Source organism: Pezoporus wallicus, unplaced genomic scaffold (assembly GCF_028554395.1).
Source record: "Pezoporus wallicus isolate ANWC-B61680 ecotype Strahan unplaced genomic scaffold, APGP_CSIRO_Pwel_v1 contig_14831, whole genome shotgun sequence".
In the NCBI taxonomy this organism is placed as follows: Eukaryota; Metazoa; Chordata; class Aves; order Psittaciformes; family Psittacidae; genus Pezoporus; species Pezoporus wallicus.
In genome coordinates, this window is record NW_026642428.1 from 781,081 (window position 1) to 805,944 (window position 24,864).

General features: G+C 42.0%; 1 protein-coding gene across 4 annotated transcripts in view; it reads left to right on the forward strand.

The window, feature by feature from the left end:
* Positions 1–23,571, forward strand: part of PIAS1 (protein inhibitor of activated STAT 1) — a 58,186-nt gene extending 34,615 nt beyond the window's left edge. For 2 of the 4 annotated variants that reach the window (XM_057430538.1, XM_057430537.1), the window contains 12 exons: positions 5,095–5,179; positions 5,790–5,837; positions 7,096–7,186; positions 7,411–7,545; positions 10,654–10,759; positions 12,182–12,255; positions 17,730–17,890; positions 19,695–19,825; positions 20,135–20,312; positions 21,386–21,528; positions 21,835–21,872; positions 23,244–23,571. In XM_057430538.1, coding sequence (XP_057286521.1) covers positions 5,095–5,179; positions 5,790–5,837; positions 7,096–7,186; positions 7,411–7,545; positions 10,654–10,759; positions 12,182–12,255; positions 17,730–17,890; positions 19,695–19,825; positions 20,135–20,312; positions 21,386–21,528; positions 21,835–21,872; positions 23,244–23,540 — 1,487 coding nt within the window. In that variant the 3' untranslated portion in view covers positions 23,541–23,571. Of the gene's footprint in view, positions 1–5,094; positions 5,180–5,789; positions 5,838–7,095; positions 7,187–7,410; positions 7,546–10,653; positions 10,760–12,181; positions 12,256–17,729; positions 17,891–19,694; positions 19,826–20,134; positions 20,313–21,385; positions 21,529–21,834; positions 21,873–22,706 lie in introns of all 4 variants that reach the window. The other 2 variants (XM_057430536.1, XM_057430535.1) reach the window with 2 other exon arrangements.
* The last annotated feature ends 1,293 nt before the right edge of the window (positions 23,572–24,864 follow it).

Sequence of the window (24,864 nt, forward strand, 5' to 3'; positions counted from 1 at the left end):
AGTAGCAGATACTCCCCTCTGCCCACCCCCTTCCAGCACCCCCTCAAAACCAGTGTGATTCTGGTAAGATGAGAAGTGGATTTTATGTGTCTTGTCTGAAACTCTCCTTGTTGACACACATTTAATTACCCAGGTCTGCTTGAAAACCTTTTTATTATACTTTCAAAACCTGCCCTTTCAGATTTCTGAATTATGCAGGCAGGTTTTTAGCAGCCAGGTAAAGTGATGCTTGTGATTCGTGGCATTTATTCTTCAGTGACTCTCTCTGGGTTCTTTATATGTAAATAAAAAAAGTCCATTAGACATTAGTGCACTGTACCTCCTTGTTGAGGTTGCAAAGGGGACGTGGCCTGTGAACCACTCCTGACTAACCCTCAGTACCATTTGCAGAGTGCTGAAGAACAGGTTATAAAACTTTATAACTCATAGTTACAAAAAAAGCCCCAAACCCAACCCCCCAAACCCATTCCTGGCAACTTTAAGAATATTCATATTAACTCTGTTCTCCTGGCTAGATTCCAGCTTTATTAGATTAGAAAGTCTATTTTAATCCACTCAGTTTTCAACTGCAGATCTGTTTTTGCCTTCCTTTTGTTAAATAATAATAGTTGTTTGCAGGGCGTTGGTTGCCATCAAAACGGTTTTCTTGTAGAAAACTCTGTATTTGTGTGTTTCTGGTTTTAATCATCCTCCAGAACTTTGAAAGGAGATGATGTGTTTGACTTGCCAGGATCTGTTTGGTGGTGTTAAACACAGCAGATACAGCAGATGAACTAATAGAAATCTGTTAGCTTTTCTACACTCTCAAATTCCAGATTTCCAGTGTCTCTTCCTTAAGAAGTCTGAAGTCCTTGGAAGTAGAGGAGTTTATATAGTCCTAGATAAGCTTAGCATTTAATAGTGAAGCTGCTACATTAGCTCTGTTTCATGTGTTTTGTTGAAATTCTTGTGCATTGTTTGTAGGATAAATAGATCTAAGAAGAATAGATACGGGTATGAAAAGATTGAGCAAAACCATGTGGGAGCAGATTAGAGAAAACCACAAAGAGAAAACATATTTCATCTCCCTTCTAGAGGATGCTTTTGGCTTGGTTTGCTGCATTTCTCCTTCCTCTTAGGCAAGCCTCAGAGGCACAAACAAGGTCTTCCTCCCTAACCTGCCCCTTTCGTGTCCCTCATACTCCCCATAACAAACGCCTTCACAGCCTTAGTTTTAGCAGGGGAGGCAGCAAAGTCAGCAGGCAGTTGGTTTTCAAGTGTGGCAAGAGTCTTTACGATGCTGTTGACTTTTCCTTGCCATATTTAACTGAATTAACTTCCCATGCCTTTGTAATGGTAGGTGTGTTTTGCCCTCCCTTCCTTTGGCCACCTGGTTGCCAGTACTGCTGCGGAGTGGGTTCCCTGCCACGGGTGGTGGGAAGTTATCCTGGTGTGTTGGTGGTAGAGTGGCAATGGTGGGGTTCAGCTGAGAGCTGGAAAATGGAAGTAATGCTTTAACCACCACAGGCCTTGTAAAACTTAGCTGTGCTTTCCAGTGTGATAGCCTAGTGTTTTCACTGTTGTTCCTGGCCTCTTTTACAAGTCCTTTTGTGCGTGTGTTAAACTGATTCTGTTTGTTGCTTGCATAGTTTGTTCTTGCCAGTTCTTAATATCATGCCGAGTGTAAAGATTAAAATTATATCTTTATAATGGTCTGAAATGTGCCTGTTCCTAAAGGCTAGACTTACATGTGGTAGCACACACTGAGCTGGGCAATTGGTGGTTAAATTTGCTTTGTCCAGTTGGTAGTTACACGTCCAAGGTGTTAGAGCTGTATCCTAAAGCTAGTCGAAGAGCCTGACCATAGTTTAGAGTAAGGTAGCTTCTTGTCTGCCTTTCTCTGTCTCTACTTCTCGATCTGTCAAGAGTTTTGAAATATTTTGATTGGCTTTTGGATCATCTTTTCTTAATTAACAAGTTGTTTCTTCCTTCTTTGCAATTTGGCCATGCTCCCGTGGTAATCACAATGATTGCTTGTACACAAAAGCAATGTATTGGCAACATGGCATGTGTATATTAATGCTGGTTTACAGCAAAGAAAACATCAAGCAGCATGTGATGAAGTACATCTCCAATCACTGAAGACCACTGATCTATCAGCTCATAGACTTTGGCTTACAGTTATTAAGATGAGTGCATATGAAAAGAAGGGGTATTGGAGAGTGGCTCTTTACAAGGCCATGTAGTGATTGTACAAGGGGGAGTGGCTTTAAACTGGAAGAGGGTAGATTTGGATCAGACATTAGGAAGAAGCTCTTTGCTGTGAGGGTGCTGAGGTGCTGGCGCAGGGTGCCTAGAGAAGCTGTGGCTGCCCCATCCCTGGCAGTGTTCAAGGCCAGGTTCGACGCAGGGGCTTGGAGCAAGCTGCTCCAGTGGAAGGGGTCCCTGCCCGTGGCAGCGGTTGGAGCTGGATGAGCTTTAAGGTCCCTTCCAACACAAGCCAGTCTGGGATTCTATGAAGTTAGTAGCCAGCAGAAGAGGAAATGTTGGGAGCCTTTTTGTTCTTAGTCTAAACTGGTAGTGTTAAAGCCAACCAGCCTCCCCCAGCTCCAGCAGCTCCCTCCTCACCTTCTTCATTTTAGGTGGATTCTAGTTAAGAGTAACTTCATGAACTGCCATGTGCACAATGCAGATACTGGTAATGCTTACCAGTGTTTCTCTGGTATATTAATGGCTATGAGTTTGAAGTGGCTATTTCTTTTGTAAAGATTTTGATTCAAGCAGAGGCTATTTACTGCCTTATAGATGTGCTACAGCCACAGCTCCTGAAGAAAACAGGAATTACAAAGCTCCAATGTCAGCCCTGAAGAATGTACTTCTGAATTTTCTGCTGTTGTAATGTGTAAATCATGCAAGAGCATGATGAAACTGAACATAGAAGTTAGACCCCCACTTTTCAAGGTCACACATCACTGTGTGACAAAAATACATCTCGCATTAATACCAGCCAGTAACAAATAGAGGAAAACTCCAGTCGTGGCAGTCGTCCCACTGTGATTCCCTATGCCATAGTTTTCCTGCTGTGCAGTGACTTTCAGTTCCTCCTGTTTGTTGCCTGCATCACATGCTTGATTCTTCCGCTTGAGGATGCTGTGAAAGCAAAGCAAGCAAAAAGATGAGCAGTTGAAAGATTGCTTGGGAAAAGCAGGGAAAAGATTGCTTGGGAAATGTGGGCCTAGGCCTTTTTTGGTAACTGTTGTTTAGCATCTTTGGGTAATTGTTTTAAATGAAAGTTAAACATTCAGCAGCTTTGTCCTTTAATTAAAGGTGTTGGAGTGCACAACGAAAGGTCACAAAGACCTTCCAGAAAGTTTCTAATAAAGCCAAAGCTGACAATTTCCAGGGTAAAGAAACAATACATGGGAGGAGAATAAACCCAACAGAATAAGGCCACATTTAACCCTGTAAAAATCTGAAAGAATAACTGGAATTCGTTTGGTTCTCTGGTCTGCAGTGCATTGACTTTGCTAATTCTTTTGTTGAGTACAGTACACAGTTCTGAGCCTTCCATTTATAACTAAAAATAGGTACAAAATGGTATTGAAGACCAAATGTTGTTATGGATTTTCATTGTTAATTGTATACATTGTGCTTATGTTTCCTGCAGATCCCTGCACTGTGATACCACAAGTGGCAGTTGTCTGAGGCTCAGCGTGGTTCTCACTTGAAGAAGTCTAGTCGAAAATGTATTAAAGTAAAAATAGAAGCAGGGTACTGTAAGCGTGAGCATCTGAACAGTAACACGAGGCTGCACCTCAGCCCGGATGCTGCTTTGGACATTACAGTACAACTTACTATTGGGGAAAAGAAGAAATATATGCATATAAAATACAAACATGTATAGAACTGAATGCTTTTAAGAAGATCTACCTTTGATAGGTTTTTCACAGAGGTTGCCGTTTGGTCTGTGTTATCTATTAATCTGGCTTTGGAGCAACTGATAACTGCATGTGGTTGTTGCATAGAATGTAATAAAATGTACAGATCTCTCAGCATTGTCGTACGAGAAAGAAATAAATGTAATCTGGTGAGATTGCTGCTGTTAATATTTATATCAAGTCAGTGTCTTTTCTATTGTTGGTTCCAACCTACCACATGCTGTTTTTAACAAAGTCTCTGAAGTATCACCCCGAAGTAGTCACTCATCTGTCACTCAGGGATGAGTCAGGAAGTGGATTATAGTAAAACAAAAAATGATGAATTTACCCAGTGTTTAAAACACAATCTAGTTATTCATAACCTTATGACATTATTGGGAATAATGAAATGGAATGGCAAGCTTCTCGCAGCTTTACTGCGTGTGTTGATGAGCGTGCTGGACTGTTGTCTGGGGAGATGCTTCTTCCTTTAAATGTAATTCTGTTTGTCAGAAAAGCCATTTTCATTGCCACTGTGTGTGGCTGTGTACTGCAGTGGTGCCCGCAGCCCTGGGGAGGGGATGTGATTTAGATACAAGCACTATCTGGGAGGTATCTAACATCACTTTGGTTTTCAGCAGGTGCTTGATGTGCTATGGAGCACTGTGGCACAGAGCTGAAGGACTCTAAAACCAGATTTCATGCTTGTGTAGCTCATGAGTTGTTTGCATGTTCAATATTTGGTGCATTTAACTCCGTGTGTTGCACTCCTCCGTCACTCTCTGCTTTCAGAGGCTAATCCATGATCTCTTGTGTTCAAGGAAATAAAAAAGTGATTGATGACAATTCCTAAGGCTATTTTAATCTGATATCAAAGAACATTTAGCGTTAAGTTACCATGACTGATAGAAAGTCTTGAGCCGATTTGTCTCAGCTTTGCTGTTATCTGTATCACTTCTTTTAATGCCTGCTTTATATGCATATAGAGTTTGTTTATTGTATTTTTATTTACAGGAGGGTTGAAATGGCAACTTTCGTGTTGGCTCTAAAATCCTTTACAGAAACAGATGCGTGTTGTACCGTTGGGCTTGCTCTAAACCCTGTGTGTGTATACATAGACACTTGAATGCAAGGAAATGTTCTGTTAATTATTCTCCATTTGGTGTTTTTAAAGTGATGATCTCTTGTTTCCTTCCAGCCTCAGATAACAGCCAGCGCTTTCGAGAAACCTGCTTTGCGTTTGCACTGACGCCACAGCAAGTGCAGCAAATCAGCAGTTCAATGTGAGTCTGATCAGTAGTATGGCATTTAAATAGAAAGAGATAAGCCAAGGAACTAGGTTATCCTGTCTTTCATTTTGAAACAGGATCTTAAAGAACACAGGTGTGTGTGTGTAGATCCCCTCTTCTGAGGAATTCTTTTCTCCTTTATACATAAGCTGATGGAGAGCAAAGGGATGAGGAAGAGAGAATGAAATACCACCACTGTCCAGTGACTATTGGGCAGGTTTCTCTTGCACTAAGTGCTGTAGAAATACATAGCTCTCCTTCGTGCAGCCCTTTGTCAGATCCTTTATCAAGTTCTGTGTTTATTCACTATAAAGATGGTACTTCATGATGACCCATCAGAATTTTCCTTATGCTATACAGAGCAAAAAGAAATTACAGAGCTCAGGGGAGAATGCAATTGATTGATTTACTTTGACTAATAGAAAGTAGACCTTTTAGTGTGTATTGAGAGTGGTGATTTGACTGACCAGAAGGGATGAGTGGTATGCACTGCGTATACCAGAAAGCGTGGTTTAAATTCATTGAACTTAAAACAAATTCGGAGAAAGTATTGATGAATCTGTGTGTAAACAGGATGTTTTAACCCGTGTTCTGCTATTTCTAGGGATATTTCTGGGACCAAATGTGACTTCACAGTACAGGTCCAGCTAAGGTATGTGTTTGCATCGCCTGTCCTTGATGCTGTTGTTTTCCAAAATACATGAGATCTCTGCTACCCAGCAGGTCAGCCTTTCCTTTATGGAGGAGAGTCTCATCCTGTTGTTTTCCTGAGGAAAGCTTCCTGTCAGCTGCTTTGAAAAGGGCAGACTTAGCTACTCGTCCCTGTTACATGCAGCTTTCCTAAAGTTGCTGGTGGCCTGATGCCCGGTGTGTCAGAACACTGCATGGAGCCTATAGATAACATACATGGTAGATTTTTGGGGCTTAACCTGTAGGTTATTTTAGAGGTTTTGACAAATGTAAGTTGATGAAATCCTATGTATCCCTGTAATTCCATGGAGGGCTGTGAGCACAGCTGACTTGGATTTTGCTCCTGTCAAAAACATATGTCTTGCCTTTCATCCCGCTGTCATGCCTGTGTGATGAGCTGTAACTTGCCAGTCAGCAAGCAACTGCTTTGAGTCTTGCTTGTTGGGATACCTTCTGCTGATCAGCAAGTTGGGTTGGCTTGGTGTGGGGTGAGATGGACAAAGCACTGAGGAGGACATGAGGGAAGAGAGGGACAGAAGGTAGCTCCCCCTCTTTGAGAGCAGCAGCCTGTTAGCTTGTTCAGTAGCCGCACCCTGACGTGATGGTACGTTTGCATGGATGGGACAGGTCCTCTGGAAGAAATCCAGTGGAGCTGAGAGGCTCTTTTTGGTCCTTTGAATGCCTGTTGTCCACAAGCTTGGCCTACACCCATTTGGTAGGACAGGGAAGGGTGTGTCTTAGTTTAGTTCCAGCAGCAAATAAGCCTGAACTTAAGTAAATAAATAAAACTGCCTGAACTTTTGTAGGAGGCTTGACATAGGCACAAGGATAACATTTGATGCTGTGGCTGAACAGCTGCCTGCTTTACTAAAGCTGGAGGAGGGGGAGTTGAAGAGACTGGGCTTTTATCAACAGGTCAGGCTGGAGAGCTGGTAGGGAAGAAATTGGGATGATCTGTCTCATGTAACAGGAACCTGCAGATCTGAATGAGTCAGTCTGAGGAATTCAAGAAATCTGAGGAGGAGCCTACAACCATCTTAATGCAAACCTGTAATGTTGGGGGGCTTTTCTGCTTAATGATCTCTACAGCTAATCTGGGGGCTGTGTTTAGCAAGATCTGTCACGCTTTCATAACTCAGAGGAAAAGACATTCCTTCAAGAAAGAGATGATCTTTAAATCACTTCAGAAGTGAAGGATGATGGCATTTCTTTGCTTTTAGGTTTTGCTTATCAGAAACCAGTTGTCCACAAGAAGATCACTTCCCACCCAATTTGTGTGTGAAAGTAAATGGGAAACCGTGCAGCCTTCCTGTAAGTAAAGTGTTATTTGATATATACATTTGGATAGCATTATTAGGGTCTGTCTGTCAGCAATCAGCTTTTATTGTCTGATATCTCTCTCCTTAAATTGAAGAGGGAGCACAGTTCAGGTGAGACCCAGCTTTTATCGGAGCAGGGTTGTGGTGCGAGGGGGAGGTGGCAAAAGCAGTATTGAATCTGTTTCTTGCTGAGGGATTAAATACTTTGATTTCTAGGGCTATCTTCCACCAACCAAAAATGGTGTTGAACCAAAGCGACCCAGCCGACCAATCAACATTACCTCACTCGTCAGGTTGTCTACGACGGTACCAAACACAATCGTTGTTTCATGGACTGCAGAAATTGGAAGAGTAAGTAACTCGGTGCATCATGCTGCCTAAAGCTTATTAGTTTCTGTCTTGGCATCTGTTGGAAGGATTTGAAAGATAAGCCAATTTAATTGTGCAGAAAGTACTTGATGGTTTTGCACTAGACTCTTCCTTTTGATTGTATTACTTTATGCTAGGCAGATAGGACGTGCTCCCTTCGATCAGTAGCCCTCAAATATTTTGGTGTGATCTCTCCCTCTTTACCCCCTACCCACATCTCTGAGCACCCAGAAGATAATAAGATCAAGGCATCCCGTAAACCTTTTCTTTGCATATTTGTTTAACTTCCCACTACAAGGTTTGCCTGATTTTAGGGTCTTGACAAACCTTATCTTATCTTCAACTTGTATCTAGCACATGACGTTCAGTACAGGGTGGTCTTTTCTAACTGTAAATGTGGACGCAAAGCCCAGCACCTCAGCAGGGCCCAGGAGATTTAATTTGCCCTTTTTACGTTTCTCTTCTCACAACTGCTACCCTTATACTTAATATTTAAAAAGTCGTGGTTTTATAACTTTATTGTGTGTGTGGGGAGGATGTTGGGAGTGGTATTACAAAATTGCTGATGTTCCACTGGACTAATTAAATCTGGAACATGCTGCAAAAGTTACTTCAATAAATTAGTCCATGAATTAGTGCACTGCTTTCACTGATGGCAAAAAATTTGCTGGTTGTGCAGCATAGGGCCAACATGTACTTGAAAAAGCAGCTTTGCCGTTGCAACCATCCTGTTTTCAGAAGGCCCGAGAATTGTCCTGAGATGAAACCTTGTCCAAGAATTTGTCAGTGTGCAAAGCCCAGGATTCCTGAACCAGTGTGGAAAAATGCTTACAGCCCATTCATGCACAATAGCCAGTTATAAAACATCACGGTGGTATTTCATGATGGATTTCTTGTGGAGCGTAAAACAGTCTCCATTCAGATTCAGTATAAATGGTGGATGAATGAGTCCTTTAAAAGCCTTCTCTTACCTAATGAGAACTGCAGGTATCGGAAATAAGCCTTTAAAAATGAGCCTGCTCTGGTTTACACTGCAGAAGTGCCTGCATGGAAGTTGATGAATCCTGGCTATTGCTCTGAATACAGGGCTGCACTCTTGCTTAAGAATACCGGTGAGGGTTGAGGGCAAAGACATGTCACAAGCCTGTGTGGACTTTAGGCCAGTCTCTTGTGATCTAGGTAGTTTCTCAGGCTTCATGGGTATTCCAGTTATAAACCCCATATTGGCTAATCTCTAGCTTGCAAAACAAAACTGGGGAGAGTGGCTAATTCTTGATGTATTAGATGAGAATTAGGTGCCATTCAGAACATCCGCACTTGGGAGATGCAGCTCTTCCTAAAGTGATTGTCCAAGACCTTGGCAGTTGAATGTGAGGAATTGCTTTCTATTTGGATGTGCCTGTGTAGCATGGCACTTGAATTCCCCTCCTCCCCTTCCCTTAAGAGCCAGTTGCATGTCTCAACTGGTGTACTCTACCTTTCCTGAAGTCATAATTGTGATTTCTACACAATCTGTTTCAAGAGCCTTCTGTACAAGTTGCCTTGGGCGAGTTCCTAGCTTTGTAGATTCAAGCTGTCGGTAAATAATTTCACAATGTTAATTAGCATTTTTCTAACTTCTATACTAATTGAGGCATTAAGCAAGCAAGTTAAAGCAGTAGTGGTTTTTAACGACGGGAGAAGCAGTCATTGTCACAATAAAATATTTAAAATGGGGTGTTTCTGATGCTACTTCAATTTGTGCAGTTTTATGGTGAGATAGATTACTGAAATCCCAGCTTTGGATTCGGGTGGCATCCTGAATAAAGGATGGTAGTTGTCACAGTTGTATGGATTTGTTTGTTTTGTTAGTGGGAACATGCATGACAGTAGCTGGGGGAAGCCTTTCATTTGTCAATTTAAAGAGTATCCGTGCAGCTACGGGTTTAGTGAGTACTGCTTATATCAAAAAGTAATTGATGTACCCTAATGTGAGAACACAAATCTTGTCCTTTCCGGTTCGGGGGTGGGGGCAGAGAGGGGTGATGAATGCTTAGTGCAAGATCACATTTTCAGGCAGACAGTTATTACCTGCTGTTGTTAGGAGCTTACAAGAAAAATGAGAGCTTCCCGAATCTCAGGCGGTGGTTTTGAGATCCATCGGCGATGCCAGGAGGAGGACTCTGCCCTCCTGCTCATCCCTTGGAGGAAGCCTTACCCACGTACACAGGAGCTGGCAGAGTCCATGTTAAGGCTGCATGTGTGCCAGATTATCTTCTGTAGTGGCAGAAGTGAACATCCACAGCTTTTTACTGACACTGATAGGGAATGATTTCATGGGCTGTGTTGAGAGTGATGGGGGAAGTGACCAAACCTTTTCCAGAGGGAAAGGACAGGCAGCTGGGAGCAGTGACTTCTTGCCTGCTCAGGCTGTATTCACTAGAGTGCATCTTGGCCCCACTGAGCTCTCAATCTCTTTACCTGCCTTACTTCTGTTCAGCTTTGGCAGCAAGGTTAGCGTTTCATAGGCGGTAAGTGCAGGAAGATGAGAAAAAGAAGGTTGAAGAGTGCTTCTGGACTGAGTAGGGAGTACCGCAGATGATAACTCTTTTTATGTTTTGCTTTTGAAGAGGCATCACTGCTGATTTCCCTGTTTGAAAACAAGCTAAGCTTTTATTAAAATTAAAAAAAAAGAAGTTTTGATCGTATTTGGCTTGACAGCCTCCCTTAATTGTGTTGCCAAAACTGCAGTACCCAGTGTTACTGGTTTAAAAATACCCTTAAACGGGCTGTTAACTGTATGTCCCACGTTAAATGTAAAACTTCCAGAAGTGCCCTAAATGCTGTTCTAATAGCTTGGTTTGCAGCTCCATCTAATCCCAGTGAACTGTGAAGTCACTATTGTTGCATCTCTCAGGCTCCAGCCCTGTGAACTTTCTGAAGCAAAATGGCTTTTCTCTAGTCTGAAAACTTTGCCATTTAAAGTCTTGTAACTGCTTGAAAAACACAGTGCCCTGTAATCACATAACAAATTGCATAAGCATTGTACAAACTACAAGCTGTCTTTTGCTTAAAACAGTTCTTACTTTGATCTTTTGTTCTGTTTTCTAGAACTATTCCATGGCAGTCTATCTGGTAAAGCAGCTGTCCTCGACGGTGTTACTGCAGAGGTTGCGAGCAAAAGGAATACGGAACCCTGATCATTCTAGAGCACTAAGTATGTCTGATGTAGTACTTGTTTCAAAAAGAAAAATAGCTTTTGTAACAGGAGGTTTGAAATAGGACTGTGCTAACTGAGGTTTGGACTTCCTACAGTTCTCTGGGTTTTGAGAATCTGATAGTGGTGTTCTTTGTATTCAGTTCAAATTCAAAGACTCAGAGGCTTTTGTTTGTACTAGGAGCCAGGCCAGGAACCCTGTTGACACTGTGAAGGGAAAAAATGCAAGAGAATCTCTTTCAGTTCAGCCATACTGGCTTTGTTTCCTCAGAATAGAACAACTGTATTTATATAGTTAACTGGTAATTCAGTACCTCAAGCAAAGCTGAACTAAATGCCTGATACGAACCTTGATGCCAACATGCTGGAGGAAAGTCACCATCCACACAGTTTTTGTTCCTTTGGCACGATGTTGTGGAGGGGGCTGCTAGAGAATGTCCAGCACAGTGCTCCTCCCATCCCCCTTCCAAACTTGAGTGTGAGGTTTCCTGCTTTATTGTTGTCTCTGACTAGTACATGTTGGTATAAGTTTGTGTAAGAAAAATGCAAGCAAAACCTGCTTTTTTGGGAAGAGTGTGAAAATGCCAGCACCTGACAGCTGTGGGTCATACTCTTTAATACTCAGATAATGTGCATTGTACACAGCACAGGACCTGCTCCAAAAGGGAAGGAATTAGCCCACCAGTAAATGCTGTAAAGCCAGTGGTACACAGCGATGGCATTAGCTTGTGCTAATGCAGACTGGTGATTTGTATGCACAAAAATGTAGAGTTTCCTGTGTATACAGGGTGAGAATGAGGGTGTAGGAGCAGTTCGCAGAGCAGGAGGAACATGGAGCAGACTTGTTCATGTAGCAAATGACTGCACATAAACCAGTCCTTAAGCAGAGGATGGGTTGAGATGAAAGACTTCTGCAGTGCTAATATTTCACTGCAGTTATTTAAAACTCAGATTTTGTCAGGGTACTTCTGATAGCCTATTTCTCAGTTTCCTCTTCAATTTTAAATCACAGGGTTGCTTGATGAGTATTTCAGAGGTTTCCAGTGGTGCTTGTCCACGTGGGAGTTACTAACACATTTTTAATGTGCCTGGAGTTAACAGTCAAGTCAATGTGGCTCATCTTGTTGGTAGATTTTAAATAACTGTCAAGCACAAAGTTGCATGTATATGAGAAGAGACATCTCTGTATAAATGCATTTTCTAGGGATCTTGGTTTAAGATGAGCTTTTCTGCTTTTCACTTTCTTAAATCTTGTCATTTATGGTCTTTCTAAAGAGTAAAGACTGCTTAGGATACGTATTTATTGTGTGAGCCTGAAACAATGGTCACCACTGCTTGCTTCAGACTGGGTTTATTTCTCTATCATCCAATTCGTGTTTGAGATCATCTGCAAAATAAACCTTTTCTTCTTTCCAATAACAGTTAAAGAGAAACTGACTGCCGATCCAGACAGTGAAATTGCAACAACAAGCTTAAGAGTTTCTCTCCTTTGTCCGGTAAGTTTTCTGTTTTTTATTCCCTCAGAACTGATTCTGATCAAAATGTGGCTGTTCTGGGACATTTATCCAACAGAGGTTACCTTGTGTTTGCCTGTGTATTAACTTTGTGGGGAGAGGGACCCAGTGTGGAAGTTACCTGCCACTGTGCTTAAGCATGTGATACCCCCTGAGAAAATGAGTATTCCATTAACTTGAAAATGCTGTTCAAAAGTGTATGCAGGCATACATTTAAATCTGTCACTAGATCATCAGAGTGTGCAGTTTGCGTCCTTGGTAATGATAAAGCCACTTTCGGTGGAATCAGAGGTAGGTGAATCTGCCGATAGAAAATCACTCTTCAGCCAGTGTCTGCAGTCAAAGAATTGAGCATCTTTTAAGTGAAGGTGATTATGTGATGTACACTTTGAGCATTTAATAATGTTAGATTAAAACTGAAGCAGTCTCCTAGAGGTTGGTCAGACAGGATTTATTCCAAATTTGAAGTGGGAGAATACAGTTCCACTGAATGGAAGGTTGGACCTTAAGGGTTGGATCAGGTGATCCTTGAAGTCCCTTCCAACCTGGGATTCTCTGAACGTGGAAGAGGCAGAGATGTACTTGATCTTGATCTGTAATTGTTTTTTAACCAAGTAGCTGCAGAGGTAACTGGTAGTTTATACCTGGGTTTATGTTATCACTGGTAAACTGCACAACATTAATACTATGTGTGCTTTTTTGATCTTGTTTCAAGTCCCATGCACCTTCAGAATACTCGCTCTCTGTAGTGATTGGCACAGTATCTTTACTGCAGTATAACTTTTTAACCTCTTTTGAAGGATACATCTGTTTCCTGGTTTGGTTCAGTCTGCTCAAGCTTGACATGAAATTTTCAGTTTTGAAATCTAGGAAGAAACCTGACTTTATTCTTGCAGAATTGAAGCTTATTTCTCAAGTAATTTAATATGTTTTTAAACTCTCCCGGTGTGAAGAGGTAAACCTTTTAGATAGATAAGCTTTGCTTCAGAAGAAGCATATTTGACATTGTGGTTGCTTTTTGTATATGCATTAGGTTATTGTAAATCCTTAAATGTGGTATTTTCAAGATCTTCACTCTTAAGACTTTCTCCATATCAGCACTGATGCTAACTAAATAATAAGACATTTATAAGGAAGATAAAATTCATGTAAGAAAGAGAAGGGGATTGATTGCATTTACAAATAATATCTTGATCTGTAAACTTAGAACCTCAGAACTTGTAATATTGCAAACCCATGAAACATGCCACATCGAAACTGCTGCAGATGCGGAGCACTGGAGTGTTTCAGGTCCACACCTGGCAGCTGGTTTTGCTGAGTTGTCATAGCCGAATTCTTGTTGTGCTGTTAGGACTTTGTTCTAGAAAGCACGATGAGAGTCCTGCTGGGTTCCTTGTCACTCTTTAGGCACAGTGTTTTTACCATTTAAAATGAGTTTCCAATACAGGCAAAAATAGTAATCTGTTAGTAAGAATTAAATATCTGTTGGAAGTGCCTGTGTATTAATTCATTATCTCAAATTAACCTTCATGTGTCTTCTGGAGCTACAGATTTTTACTTCAGTTGTACCTCTGTCAGAGCTGCCACTTGAGGCACCTATTTTCCTTTATAGATGATTCCATGGGAATGTTCTGACACATCTCTGTTTGTCTCAGTTGCCTCTGTTACTGGTAAAAGTTCTTCTGCAGTGCTGTTACATGCGTTTTTATTTCCTTGCTGGCTGTGATGCGGATGAGTTAGTGTTAGAGCAGGAATATCCTCTACAACAGTGCTTGTAAAACTCCAAGTTTGCTTATACCTAAAGATGTCAAATTCAACTTTGCTTTCTCAGAGTCCTGCCAGGGGTAAAACCAGAACAGGAATCAGAGGTTAGGATGTAGCTCTTCAGAAGTCCTACCTCTGTCAGTATTTCCTCTTTGAAATTCACTACTACCTTGATAGACGTACAAACCCAAGTCTGTAGCAGATTATTTTGAGTGTATTTATCTCCGTTCTCTACAAAACCTACACACTTGACATTTTTTCCAGCAAGTTCCTCACTCAGTGCCGTCTTATTTCCCTGTAGCTCTTGGAATAATCCATCATTGCAAGAGCTCGTTGGGTCAGAGACTGTACCTTTCAACCTGGCCTATGAATAGAAACATTATTAGGATGATTCAGACTGTCCTCGGGTCTGAATGTAATTCTGTTATAGCTCCCATGTTTTTACTTGCTCATTTGTAAGCATTTGGCTCAGGGAGAATTTTTTGGTCAATATTTTGTGCTTCCTTTCTAATGCTTGAATGCACAGCGTATGCTTTGAAAGTACACATTGAAAACACTGATTTGGTCTCCAGCAGCACAACCAAAAATGACAGAACGGTGCATCTTCAGCTCTGTTAATGGGAGGTGCTGTTCTCCCATCTCATTTGCCAGGGGGGCCAGTCTCTTGTGTGTGCACGTCAATAAACTCAGTGGAATTACCTACCTGGGCACGGGAGGTTTAGGCTTTAGAACCTTTCTTTTGCCCTCAAAGCAAAGCGCAGAGCGAGGCAGCTTCCTCCGAATGTGTTTTGTTTTGCTGCTGAGCTTTTTTTAGCACAGAGGCCTCCTCTCCCTCCCAGCCCGTGGAGTACGTTTGAAAAAGCTGTCCTTAACTGCTGCCTGCATCCATCCGAGATACAGCAGCAAATGGGCAGGGCTGGGGCTCTGTGTCAGGAAGGCACTTGAATTCATGGTCTTGTTTTCCTTTGAAAGGAAAATAAATAACTCCACAGGCTCTGCAGCCGGATCAGATATTGAAGTGAACAAAAATTCCAAATGCAGCATGTTCCTGGAGGGCTTGCAGCTTTGTTTACGATTCCTCAGCTCCTGGTTTAGGTGCATATTTTAGCATGAACAGATAGCAGTGTTTTGTATGCTTGTAAAAGCAGTGAAGGCAGTGTGTCTTTGGCTGCCGACAGGCAGGAATCAAAACAGTAACGGTGTTGGGAAACACAGTTTTTCACAAGTTGGGGTGCATCCCTTCTTTTATGACCTTTTCTTTTGTCAGTTCTGACACAGCTTGGCCAGCATGGCAGAGCTGATCCAGGAGGTTCAATGCCAAAAATGGGAAAGGAGGCATCCACTTGTTAATACTGATTCCATCTGCATGTGTATGGCTTCCGTTAAATCCAAGCGCTGCCTACAAATTAAGAGGTTTTATACCAACAGCCTGTGAAAATGTTCTGGTTTAAGTGTGCTTTTTTTCTCAGGAGACAGGTATTTATGTTCTTCCTGCAGCACGTGTCTTTGACCTTCCTTAGTTTTCTTTTGCATCGCACAGAAGCATCCAGGTTTTATCTCTGGTACCCTTACTCTGGATCCTCGCTGAGCCAGGAGACTCTTACTGTGCCCAAAAGACAAATGAGCCATTGACCTACCATCTGGGAGATAAGAATTCCTAACAGACATGGATCAGGGGGCCTTGCTTTGTTGGGGGTTGGCGATGGCATAGAAATAATGTGCTTGGTCATGGATTTTGGGGGAGGGGGTGCCAAACACATGGCACATGCAGCACCTCCTGCAGTCTGAGCTCACCACTACCATAACTGCCGGCTCCCTAGGGAGTTTTTCACTCCCCTCCCATCTGGTGATGGGTTTTGTGACAGTGACTGAGAGCCAAAAGGAAGCAAAACAAGCCAGATCCACTGGTGTAGCTGAGTTTGCTGGGAATGGGGTGGAGGGATTGCTGTTTACGGGGGATGCATAAGAAAAAGCATCATGGAGGAAGTAGTGGACTGTGTGTAGAGCCTTTGTTCTTGATGTGATTTTAGTTTTCTGATATTCTGAGATTGAGTGCCATCCTGTGGCACCCATCCTGTATTGCTCAGAATCACTATGTGTGGCCCCCGTGCTTGCTTTAAGCCCTACTAAAACCAGTTCCTCCTCCTGTCGACTGCTAGAATGGGCTGAAGGTTTTTGAATGACATAGTTGTGTTTATTTTAGTCAAATATATAGAACTTCTAAATATGCAGTATAAATAGAGCTGAGTAAGTAATTGTTTTGTTGTTTTTTAATGTGGGAAAAGTCTTGTTTAGACATTCCTGCTTCTTACCTTTAGTGTGGTCAGTTAAAGCCCCTCCTAAACTGCAGCGTAAGCACTTTGCCAGAAAACAACAGCTTGGGGTTTGTTTGAGGAGAGCAAGATTTTTAATTTCAGATCAAGATGAAATGCCTTTCACTGTAATCAGTTTTGCATTCAGTGTAATCGTATGATGATGGTTTACGGTCTGGGTTAGCGTTGATTTATCCAATCCAAAGGTATTCCCATTGTACAATTTAGCCTAAGCACCTTCGCTGTGTAGCACTCATTATGTTACCTGCTCAGCTTAAGCACTCAGCTGTGCCTTTTGTATTAAACTCATGGAAGCTTTGTGCTGACCTGCAAAACCTCACTGTCCGCTGACTACAGACTTGAAGGAAGGGTGGTCCCCATCTGAAAGTGCACTTTAGAACTCATTTTAGAATCATAGAATAGTTAGGGTTGGAAAAGGCTGTAAGATCATCCAGTTCCAACCCCCCTGCCATGGGCAGGGACACCTCACACTAAACCATCTCACCCAAGACTTCATCCAGCCTGGTCTTGAACACTGCCAGGGATGGAGCATTCACAACTTCCTTGGGCAACCCATTCCAGTGCCTCGCCACCCTTACAGGAAAGAACTTCTTCCTTTTCTCCTGTCTCATCTTCTGTTATCAGTTGCAGGCCCTTTGCAGTGTTGAAAAGGTATGATGGTATTTTAGGGGATAGTCAGTTATTTGTATTTACATGAGAAAAAGGCAGTGAGATCAGGCTGGCTCACAACTGATACATAGTAGTGGTGTTTATCACAGCAGGAGGAGTATAAAATGGTTTAATAGGTAGCAGGTGTGGATTATTTTGTGAGTAGTCACTTCCTGGAGAAAGGAGTGAAAATGATGGTTAGAGAAACATGTCAGGAAATGATCCATAAATGCATTTTCTATGTGATTGCTTCTGTGACTGTCAAGTTAAACAAGTGGTTCTGGTGGTACCCTGCTGCCTGAGGTACGGACAGCAACTTGAATACGGACTTCAGCTGCGTGAGGATAGAAGAGCTCTGACCCACGTTCATCAGCTTTTAAAGTACTGATAAGAAGTCTTTTTGTGGTTCATTCAGGACACTGCTATGCTATTTGAGCTCAGCATTTTGTCCAGGGAATATGGAAGGATGTAGTCTTCAGTTTCCTTGGTCAAATGTAGTTAAAAATGAGACTTTCGGTAACTTTTATGCAATAATCAAACCTATAGGAAGGAGGGAACGGTTTATGTGACATGTATTTTAATCAAAACTCAGATTTGTGAGAGCTTGTGGAGTAGAACTCAACCTGTCTCTGTTTCTTTTCAGACAGAAAAGCCCTGCTTGTTAATTTCATACCAAAATGATTTAATCTTGTTCTTTTCTTTCTCTTAAAGCTTGGTAAAATGCGGCTAACTATACCCTGTAGGGCCCTGACTTGTTCCCACCTGCAGTGTTTTGATGCCACTCTGTATATTCAAATGAATGAAAAGAAACCAACTTGGGTTTGCCCTGTCTGTGATAAGAAGGCTCCCTATGAACATCTCATTATTGATGGGTAAGTAAAGCTTGAGTCAAAATAAAGTACTTTACACTCTCTGCTTAGTGTTCTTGTGCTGCACAAAATGCAGTGATCTGAAATCTTGGTTGTCTGGCTGTGATCTGGTTTAAGTTATTTAATTTCCCTGCTGTTGGTGAAGAATTACTAACCAGGTACCCCTTCATTCATTATTTTGGAAGAACTATGGTCATCAAACTGTTAAAGATAATAATAAGGAAAGGTGCTCTTTCCAGTCCTAGGTAGGTTTTTGACCTGTCCTGCCCAGAATAGTTGTGGCTTTGGGGTTTTTTACCCCCAGTGTTCCGTAGTGCTGCATTCCTAGGTGAAAACAGCACATGTTGTCTTTTAATGGAGCAATGGCACAAATCTGGTCTAGTTGAGAGCAGACATTCATGTTAGATCAAATAAATACTGCCACTCCCCCCCCCTCCCCGAATGCATGTATAATTCCATGTACAGTTTCACAGCTGGGGAGCTGCTGTATACAGAAAGTGACAGAGAGATTGATTCCCTGGTCCTGCCTACCTGTGAAACATAACCCCCCTAAGAAATCTAGTATTCATCTCCATGAAGAAATGCCAAGTATGTAGTCCTGGGTTTGCATTTTAATTCCTTAGATAGGAATCTTCTTTCCAAAGTGTGATAAAGAGAACAAGCAGAATCTTCTGAGAACACTCTCAGAATGTTTTGCTCAAAGAAAAACCACACAAAAAGGCAGCAACCAACCAACCAAACCAAAAAAATCCCAAACAAACAAACTGACCCTCCCAAAAGTGAAACTAAAACAGGGGGATTGGACTAGATGATCTTTTGAGGTCCCTTCCAATCTCTAGCATACTGTGATACCCCTGAAAGAAATGGAACCCCAGAAAACCCCCTCACAAATGACTGAGTCTGTATTTAGTGAGTAGGTGCTTCATTTTGGTGGCCTGCTAGTGAAGCAGGAGGTTGCTCAGGGTTCACTCTGAGGCCTTGCAGTAGCTTTTGAAGAGACACTCAGGGCTGGCACAGGCTGCTTTGGGTCTGCATGGATCTCAGGTCCTCTGCTTCGGATCAGAGATCTGTGGGGTTCCTTGTTCTATGTTTCAGCCTAAAATAGGAAAGACTCGGAGTAGTACGAATTAAACCAACGCCTTTTCCTTACTTGTGTTGCTAGGTACAGACATTGGAGATCAGGTGGTGCAATTGCAGCATCCCAAAGAGAATTATTTGTAGAAAGCACTCAATCCGGGAAAGAGTGAACTTTCTCACTAATTAAAGCCAAGGTTTTTCCTGCAGAACCACATGAATAGTCTTGGTCGAAAGCTGGAATTCCCACTGGGAGTGATGTGGTGCCAGGATCCTAAAAATTTTGGGAGATGCAGCTTAGTAGAAGAGGCTGCAAGTTCAGATTCCCATGCTCAGCTTTTGGTAGAAAGTTTCAGCTTCTAAAGAGGTTTTGGGAAATAGTAGTCATTACATGCTCACTTATATTGACTCCTTTAAGATAAGTATGGGTTAGGAGGAGATTGGTTTTTTTAATGCTAGTTCACATTCTTCTTTCCTTTTGGGAAGCAGAGTTCTGTGTCATGAGCTCGGCAGGATTCCTCTCATGCAGTAAGTAATTGTGTAGAGTTTTAGATAATCTTTTACATTTTTCAGTGACTCCTTATCAAGGAAATGCATGAGAGAAGGGTAGAACAATGGCAGCTTTCAACTCTTGAAACAGTAATTCGTACTTACACTGACTAATAAAGGTATTGGAGTCAGAAAGGTGTTAAGCTCTTTTTGAGGACTGATATTCAATGGTTTTGGTTGACAGGTTGTTCATGGAAATCTTGAAGTATTGTACAGATTGTGATGAAATTCAGTTTAAGGAGGATGGATCCTGGGCTCCTATGAGATCAAAGAAGGAAGTGCAGGAAGTAACTGCATCTTACAATGGAGTTGATGGTAAGTTGTGTTTTGGGGTGTATGGATTGGATACACTGAACTGTTAACTACGGATATTCCTTTAACTTTTCAAAATGCTCATTTTTGCACTTATGTTTGAAGCTTTTCGTGATCATTTGTAAGAGATTACTTGAGTAATACCTGTTGGGGCTGATGGTACTTTTAAGTTATCAAAGCTATGTAATTTTGTTGTCTTTTATTCTGAGTTGTAAGGTTTTATTTTGTGAAGACATGTAATAAGCTGTGATGTTATGAAGATCGTAGCGGTGTTGTAATCTACATCTTATAATGTTGACTTACTTTGTATAGGATGCATAAGCTCTTCCCTGGAACATCAGGTGTCTTCTCACCAACAGTCAAATAAAAATAAGAAGGTAGAAGTGATTGATTTAACCATTGATAGCTCATCAGATGAAGAAGATGAAGAACCATCTGCAAAGAGAAGCTGTCCTTCCGTCTCTCCAGCATCACCATTAAATAATAAGGGGTGAGGATAAAAACAGGCCAGTGCAGAGAGAATGTACTCATGATGGAGAGTAGTAATACATTGCAAAAGAAATTGTATCTAGAAAGTTCTGTATCTGGATTGGAAACTTACAGCAAATAGATCTGATCTTGGGTCGCAAGGCTTAAGAACAGTGAAATAACTTTGAGTTGTCAAGTGTGTAACGAGATGCAGTTGCCAGATGTGTTTGCGAAAATGAATATAAAAGGGTGCAAAAAGTCGTGGCTTAGAAGGATTTTGTTTTTGCAAATCTGGAAATGTTTTTCTTCCCTAAAGAAATGTAAAAGCAGCACATACAGAGAGAGTGAGCAATGAGAAACATGGGTGTGGTATGGGAGTTGTGTGGGTTTTGCTGGTGATTACTGCCAGTAGCATAGTAATAAAGGATGCCAGAATAACCTGATTACACCTAAGTAGCCAAGCTGTTAATAGCACCCTGTTTACATAAACATGTAGGGATGAAAACAGGCTGCACTGAAGGGATCCTGTTGTTGAAGTGGTTACTACTCCAGTCAGGTAAATGACTCAGTGATCACTTAAAACTCCTCAAGACCTTTTTTCCTGTCTTCCATTGCCACCTACCTTGGAGGGTATAAATGTGTCATTACACAGATTTGTATGGGGGATTTCGGGGTTCAGTATACCTTTAGGATTGTCCTGGCTTAGTATTTGTAATGTATTTATAGCAGAGATCCCAAATCAGTTTCTGCTGTTTGAGCCTGAGCCTGTCTTAGCTTTTATTTTGCTGAGCTTCAGCTCTCTTGGACTGAATTAACTTTCCTGATCAAATGTAACTGTGAGAAGGAAGCTTGGGGAACATGTGGTGCTCCTGTCTCTTCCCTGCTTCTGTTCCCTGCCAGACTCAGTGAGGAGCTGTAGCATTGTGATGCTTTGTAGTGGAGCTTTGGCATTTAATAGGGGAGCTGACACAAAGCTCGTACTGAGTATTGCGAGGTTGGCTTTGTGTTATACTTGAAAATAGCCATGCCCTGCTTGGGACAGCAATAAAGCCAGGACTGTATTTGACACCCGTAACAAGCTTTTGTTTCTTGCAGCATTTTAAATTTACCCCATCAAGCATCACCCGTGTCAAGAACACCAAGCCTTCCTGCTGTTGACACCAGCTACATCAATACATCACTTATCCAAGACTACAGGCATCCATTCCATATGACACCTATGCCTTATGACTTGCAAGGTGAGCTTCTGACTGTTGATAGCTGTAAGTCCAGCTCTCCATGCAGTAATAACTATTGCAGAAGGATTTAAACATGCAGTGGTTTGACAGTGCAGTAGTGCAAAATACTGTTTTGCATCCACAGAGGATGAGATGGTATTTAAGACCCCCTGAAAATACTACAAGGTTTATAAGGGCTCTGGTAGTGAAGAGAATCTGAAGTGTCCCCAGTATTATGCTGGCTTAATTTCAGCCTAAGTGGGGGGGAAATCGGGGAGGTGCTGTTGTGTTTTGAGAAGGTTAATTTTTTCCTTTGGCTCTTTACAGGTTTAGATTTCTTCCCTTTCCTGTCAGGAGACAATCAGGTAAGTCAAGGAAGATCAATTCATGTGGCAGATGCTCTTGTCTGAGAAGGACTTGCTGGCATCGATGTATAAGCAAGGAAGGAGCAGATGTATGATGTAGGTGTAAATACAGGCAGGCTGCAGCTTTGTTTTATGCACACAGAGACTGATCAAACACGAGCATTGCCTAAATAGGGGTGTAGGATAAGAGAAGCATTTCTGTTCCCAGGGGTTAAGCTCAGGCAGCCACTGGCCATGACTGAAGGTCCACCAGCCACCTCAGTTTGTGTCCTGGGTTCATGACAGTTTGTCAGACCACGCTTGCCACCTTTCTGTAAATACTTACTGAAATGTGCTAGATTGGTGCTGGCTCCTCTAGTTGTGGGAGCTAAGGAAGTCCTTCCCTAGAAGGAGCCTGGGTTGGCAAGTGGTGATTGCCAGCTTGATCCCACTTGGTCTCTTTTCCTCCTGTGCTTCCAAGAAAATAAGGGGCTGAGCTGGCTCACAAGCCCTTGGTCCCATCATGTTCTGCAGGCTGAAGCAGGAGAATTGCACTAACTGTAGAGGGATACTTTCCCATAATTAAGACCAGAGCCTGCACTGTAGAGTTTGGATTCAGAGAAGCTATCTTGATATTCAGTAAAACAGAGGTATGAGAATTATTCTGAAACAAGTAGTGCAGAATCTGATGCACTGATACGATGCGATTATACTGGTGCATAAATGTGGGGGAACAAGGCAGAATAGCCCACATATGTTTGATCATAGTGGAAAGAAACATCCAGAGCAGAATTCCTCTGCAGAGACGTTGTATTTAAAACCTGATTCTTGATAGCTACAGTTCTTGCTTTTCAGGGGCTGACCAGCAGAGAGCATAACTTGGGACAGCTCTTGCTGCCATCAAGCAGGACTAAGGGTGCTATTTCTAAATGCATTTTCCGCAGCAGTATGCTTCCCTCCACCAGCAGTGATTAAGCACATAGTTTCACCAGCTGTGGTTGGTTTGTGACTTTTGAGCAGAGCAGAGGGATGGCAAAATGTTGGGTTGAATTTGGGGGAATTTTTCCACCAGGGAATTTTCTGAAGAGGTAAGAGTGCTGCTGCTGACCATGTCTTTACTGGTTTGGGTGTCCTGCAATGCTGTTACCTCTCTAGCATTTGTTCCTGCTGATACTAGTATTTCCAGTTTCTTTTGGCTTCAGAAATGAAGGGTTGCAGAGGTAAAAGTTCACTGCCTCAGTCCTTGCCTTACAGAGCGATTGAGTAGCCAGGCTGGTGTGATACCCAGAACCTGTCAGAGCTTTAGCTTACAAATACCTTCTTTTGTGCTGGTCTGAATCAAAACTGTGGTGTCTGAAATGTAACTTGCAAATGTTGTTTTTCCCCCCCCAGCATTACAACACCTCCCTTCTTGCCGCCGCAGCCGCGGCAGTTTCTGCATCAGATGATCAAGAACTTTTACACTCTCGTTTTTTCCCATACACTTCATCTCAGATGTTTCTCGATCAGCTAAATGCAGGAGGAAGCAGTTCTCTGCCAGCCACAAATGGTAGCAATAGTGGCAGTAACAGCAGTCTTGTTTCCTCCAACAGCCTGCGAGAGAATCATGGTCATCCAGTTGCAAGTAGGAGCAGCACGGACACAGCGTCCATCTTTGGTATCATACCAGACATTATTTCGTTGGACTGATTTTTGGAATACATGAACTCGTCTGAGGAAATCTTTGTGCTTGGTTTTACTTTCTGTTAGAAACATAGACAAGTTTTTTTCCTTTTTTAGGGAAAAAAATTTATGTGTACAGAGAACAAAAGTATATTTTCAGTTTTACTTTTGTATATAAACCTAAGATGGCCTCACTGGTAAAAATAAGAAAAAAAAACACAAAACAAAAAAAAATTAACAAAAACAAGGAGCTTCAGTTCATTTCTATGGATGCTGAAGATTTTACACCTGTGCATTTGTCATGTGAGTTATTTTTCCTCCCCCCCCCCCCCCCCCTAGTTTGGACACAAACGGCATTATTTTCTTCACAGTAACATGAACAGGAATGGAGCTGAACTTTTAAAGTTCAAACTTATGAGAGGGGTTTTTCTCCTCTTGGGGTCATTTACCTTTGGTGGTGGAATCTAGTTCCCCCATCCCACACTTAGTGCAGATTTCATTATGCTTCAAGTGGAAGAAACCCTACTCAAAGTGTTCCACAGCATCCCCTCTGTTCACAGAACAGAGCCTTTCAGGAGTGGCTTTGGCTTTTTGGGATTTGTTTTGGTCATTTCTGGTTCTGTGTGACCCTCTCTTCAGATCGTTTTGTATTCCATGCTTTAGTCAAGCATGTTACAAGCTCATTAGTGCACCAATTATTCTTGAGGGCCAGACTCAATAAAATCTCAGGCTGAGGAATTTACTTAGCTGTGCTTATGTGGGACAAGACAGAGAACTTTTACAGACTCTAGCCCCAGATGAAAGCATTGACACATTGGACTGTCGGGGTTTGTATCTAAGAACTTACTATGAAATCCTTGTCAAATATCTTAAGATCCTACTCAGCAAATTATTAAGCATGTGTCAGTTTTAAATCTGTGGAGCTGCTTGTGCTTTAAAGTTAGCCATGCGTGTGTAACCGGCCTATTGAATTGAGGCCTGTCTTGTTCTGGCTGGAGAAGCCTACTTTTAGCTGCCGTAGATCAGATTTCTGCTTCAAAGTGAACTCGTCAACAACAGGATGAAAATACCAATACCCACACACTATTGCATGGTTTGTGCAGCCAGTAATGGTCTTGGTACACACTGTCTTCTGAGGTCACATCCATCACAATGAATACTCAGTGTTCGATGGGAGTCTTTCAAACCAAAACCCAACCCTATAGCAAAGCCCCACCCTGTAGCCCATGTACTCAAATGATTGCTACCTATTGAAGTCTCTTAGGGTAGTGGGTTTCAAAACTCCGTTGTCTCTTTCTGGCCTTGTAATTCCTTTGATTCCCCCTGGGTTTTCCGCACACTTCTGTTGAAC